Source organism: Leuciscus leuciscus (genome assembly GCF_965113295.1).
Source record: "Leuciscus leuciscus genome assembly, chromosome: 9".
Taxonomy (NCBI): Eukaryota; Metazoa; Chordata; class Actinopteri; order Cypriniformes; family Leuciscidae; genus Leuciscus; species Leuciscus leuciscus.
Window position 1 is genome coordinate 329,776 of NC_138733.1, and position 5,000 is coordinate 334,775.

At 42.6% G+C, this 5,000-nt stretch overlaps 1 protein-coding gene across 1 annotated transcript in view; it reads right to left on the reverse strand.

Annotated features, from left to right (window-relative positions):
* mpzl3 (myelin protein zero-like 3) overlaps positions 1-5,000 on the reverse strand; it is a 26,332-nt gene that overhangs the window by 3,868 nt on the left and 17,464 nt on the right. The window contains exons 3-4 of the mRNA XM_082180292.1: positions 1,262-1,472; positions 405-567 (exon numbers count right to left, since the gene is read on the reverse strand). Of these exons, the coding sequence (XP_082036418.1) occupies positions 405-567; positions 1,262-1,472 (374 nt within the window). The remainder of the gene's footprint in view (positions 1-404; positions 568-1,261; positions 1,473-5,000) is intronic.

A 5,000-nucleotide genomic window follows, 5' to 3' on the forward strand; every position in this document is an offset into this window, starting at 1 on the left:
ACACACTCGTCAGACACACACACTCGTCAGACACACACACTCGTCAGACACACACACTCGTCAGTCACACACACTCGTCAGACACACACACTCGTCAGACACACACACTCGTCAGACACACACACTCGTCAGACACACACACTCGTCAGACACACACACTCGTCAGACACACACACTCGTCAGTCACACACACTCGTCAGACACACACACTCGTCAGACACACACACTCGTCAGACACACACACTCGTCAGACACACACACTCGTCAGACACACACACTCGTCAGACACACACACTCGTCAGAGACACACACTCGTCAGACACACACACTCGTCAGACACACACACTCGTCAGACACAGCACAGCACTGCTCTGAGAGCACTGGTTCAGGCACTGGTTTCTTACCCGGCGGGCTCCTCGATGGGCGAGTGATGGGTCGCGTCGGGACCCGGGCTCTCGGAGGAACACGGACACAGGATCCGGCCCAGCAGGAGGAGTGTGATGATTCCTGACGGGACCAGAACAAACACCAGCAACACGCCCACATCCGTGAAGGCCAGCGACGCTCCTGACGGACACACACACGCACGCGTGAGGAAACTGGAGAGCAACGATTCCCGGAGAAAACATATGATCGAACATAAAGGTAAACCTTGAATGAAATGTAAGTCGCTTTGGATTGAATGTACTGTATAAAAGGAGCAGGTTTATTAGGCTGCTGTCACTTTAAAGTCCCCTGTGCTGTAAATCCAGCTTTAAGTGTTGTTTATGTGTCTATGTGGTGTTTTTAATGTGCTTTAAAGGGGACATATCATGAAAATCTGGCTTTTCCCGTGCGTAAGTGCTATAATCTATAATCAGGTCCCGGTGCTTCTACCAACCCAGAAAACATGAAAAGTGAAACCCAGTAACTTGAACACTGAACACTATTGACCAAAAACTGGTTATTTCTGGGATTCTGGATGTCGCTGGTGTTTCTGACATCACAAACTACCTTGTAACCAATCAGATCAATGTGTGATCGTCAACCAGTGGATCTCTGAGCTGAGTGAGAGAGTGGAAGCGGGGCTCATTTGCATATTCATAGAACCGCGCATACTAAATGATTCAAGGGTGTCGAGTTACATACAGGATATTTTAAGGCTTGAAGAGAAAGGAAAAAAATTTTGACTACAGGGGGACTTTAGTTCTGAGGAAGACAGGTTTGATGTGACCTGCACATGTATGATCACACGTGTGTGTGTGTGTGTGTGTGTTCTCACTCTGTGGCGTGACGCTGAGCACGGTCTGGGCTGGGCTCCCATGCACGTCGGGGGGGTTGCGTACGGCACAGATGTAGGTGCCGTTATCAGTGAGCGTGGCGTTCAGGAGCTGGATCGAAGCGTCTCCACCGGACGGGCTGCCCAGCCACTTCACACGATCCTTAAAATAATCCTCCAGCGGCGGGTACGCCCGAGACGAGAAGTGGAAGAACTACAGAGAAACACACATGCAAAAGATGATGTTACTGCAGCCAATGGACAGAGATCAGAAACCTTTACCAAACCATTCTAAAAAAAACAGCTGAAATATAGGGATGCATGAAATATCGGCCGGTATGTATGTAAGCAATAAGGTACGAGAGGCTGTGCTGTAGGGCATTGTTAGGCAAGACGCTAAGCGGAATAAATGCTTTTATAAAGGTATTGCTTTTATAAAACGGTTACCTGACATCAAATCAAATTTAAAAGTGCTGGCTAATGCTAATCATAAGATTATTATGGAGTCAATATAGGGCCATATATATCTGCAAAATAAAACAATGTTTTGCAAAAAAAAAAAATATTTTGCAAAAAAAAAAAATGTTTTGCAAAAAAAAAATATGTTTTGCAAATAAAAATAGAGTATTGAGAAATTTTTTTGCTTTTTTGCAAGCAAAAAAATAATAATTGCAAAAGAAAAGTTAACCACTGAGAGAAAAAAAAAAGTTTAGCAAAGTAAAACTTCAGCAGCATTGACTTTGCAACACATATTTCCCTTTGCGCCGCTCCTTTAAATCCGCGTTTCAGTCATCCGTGCCTCTGCGGCGCAAGCTTTCCTTTGCGCTTCATTTTTCTTTGCGCCTCGCTTTGTGTCCCTGATTTGACGTGGGGGGAGGGGTCAAGAGGTTGGGGTGTGTACAAGAGACGAAGGCGCGTCCCTCTCGGAACGTCATCAGCGCGAGCCCCAGACTTTTTTTTATTGACATATTTATAGAACATTAACAAAAAAGGCATTCGTAACTTCAGATTTTACAAACAAACCTGAGCGTACATACAGATATTACATCACAATATACATATTCTCATCAGCAGGCAAATAGAGCCCCAGACTATTATTGTCAATAATACATACCTGTGATCCATCACCCGTGCTGCGTTCCAGTCCAAAATAGTCATGCTCTTCACTCGCTAACTTCCCTTCATCTCGTTCACTCGGATGTACGTCATTGCGAGTGCCCACTACTGGCGGAAACTGCAATGGGCTGAACTGGAACGTCCTAAGCCCTTGATCACTTGGAATCAGCTGTGGAGTTGATTTATTATTTAATTTTTTTCCCTTTAATAATTTGTTTAATGCAGTATCCAAATGTTTATAGGTGTGTTTGGGTTGTTTTAAATTTAAAACATTATAATTAATATATCATAGAGTTGTCTGTGTGGTGGTGATTAGACGAGATATGTGGTGACGTCACAATCGTACTGCATTGTGGGACATATAGGTGCCTGAAGTGTACATTTGAAGCAGACTCGCTCCCTCGGTCAAAATCGAGGGAACGAGGGTCTGTCCATATAAACTTCCCTCGTCCACTTCACGAAGTGGAACGCACTTCAAATGGCGGCAGGGATTCCCCCAAGGGGAAGTGCTTAGGGAAGTTCGCAAGTGCGTGTCTAAAAGTGGACTGGAACGCAGCACAGCATGTCTCTGCTCCGCCATTTCGATCGATCCACTCGGTCTGGGGCTCGCGCTGATGACGTTCCGAGAGGGACGCGCCTTCGTCCCTTGTACACACCCCAACCTCTTGACCCCTCCCCCCACGTCAAATCAGGGACACAAAGCGAGGCGCAAAGAAAAATGAAGCGCAAAGGAAAGCTTGCGCCGCAGAGGCACGGATGACTGAAACGCGGATTTAAAGGAGCGGCGCAAAGGGAAATATGTGTTGCAAAGTCAATGCTGCTGAAGTTTTACTTTGCTAAACTTTATTTTTTCTCTCAGTGGTTAACTTTTCTTTTGCAAATTTTTTTTTTTTTGCAAAAAAGCAAGAAAAATTCTCAATACTCTATTTTTATTTGCAAAACATATTTTTTTTTTTGCAAAACATATTTTTTTTTTTTGCAAAACATATTTTTTGTTTGCAAAACATTGTTTTATTTTGCAGATATATATGGCCCTATATTGACTCCATAGATTATTATTCACGTCGGCAATAATGATGTTTGACTCCGCCAGTTGGAGATCCCTAAAATTAATATTAAAGTGGTGTGTGAACTCGCAAGTACGATGTCAAGACACTGTAATTTTCTCGGCCGGAGTGATGAGATACTTAGCCGACTGTCCTCACTCAATGGCTGGCTGTCTAAGTGGTGTCTGCAAAATAATATAAAAATTCATAGACAATTGGAAAAGTTTTTGGGGCAGACCTGACCTGTTGAAAAGAGATGGTATTCATCCCTCCAGGGATGGTGCTGCTCTTCTCTCTAGTAATATGGCACATAGTCTTAGAGCTCAAACATGACAATCTGGGGCTCAGGTCAGGAAGCAGACAGACTGGCTAAACCGACCGTCTGCTAGCTGTCTCACGTCACCAAGGTCAGATAAATCCCATCACATAGAGCCTCTTTCACCTAGATATCATCATATAGAGACTGTGTCTGTTCCCCGAATTAGGACATACAAAAAACTCCTAAACCCATTTAAGGGAAAAAATGTAATTGATGTTCAACAAATAAAAAGCAGATATAATGCGGATGAACAAATGATAAACGTTGGGTTGCTGAATTTTCGATCCATTACTCCATTACTTTAATGATATGATTTCAGATTATAATCTAGATGTGCTGTGTTTGACAGAAACCTGGCTAAAACCAAATGATTACATTACTTTAAATGAGTTCACCCCGCAAGATTACTGTTATAAACATGAGCCTCGTCTGAAAGGCAAAGGGGGAGGTGTTGCTGTAATTTATAGTAAAATTTTTTGAATTACTAAGAAATCTAGTCTCAGATATAATTCTTTTGAAGTGTTGTTGCTTAATGTAACACTATCTAGTGTAAACGATAAATCATGTTTGAGATTTGTGCTGGCTACTGTTTACAGGCCACCAGGGCACCATACAGACTATATCACAGATTTTGTTGACTTTCTATCAGAGTTAGTATTGGCTGCAGATAAAGTCCTAATTGTTGGTGATTTTAATATACATGTAGATAATGAAAAAGATGCATTGGGATTGGCATTTAAAGACATTCTGAACTCTATTGGAGTTAGACAACACGTGTCAGGATCTACTCATTATCGTGATCATACTCTAGATCTAATATTATCACATGGAATAGATGTTGATGCCGTTGAAATTCTGCAGCAGAGCAATGACATCTCAGATCATTATCTAGTCTCCTGTAAACTTAATTTAGCCAAGGCTGCAAAGCCGACTCCGTGTTACAAATATGTTAGACCTATCACTTCTGCCACTAAAGATTGCTTTATTAATAATATTACTGATCAGTTTCATCATCTCAGCATCCCAGATAGCTTAGAAGAACTCGATATTACGACAGAAACTCTTAACTCTCTCTTTTCCAGCACTTTAGACACAGTTGCTCCGTTGCGCTTAAAGAAGATTAAAGAAAATAGTCCAACGCCGTTGTACAACGAGCACACTCAGGCCCTTAAGAGAGCAGCCAGAGAGATGGAGCGCAACTGGAAGAAAACTAAACTAGAGGTATTTCGCTTTTCATGGAAAGAGAGTTCGATTGCATACA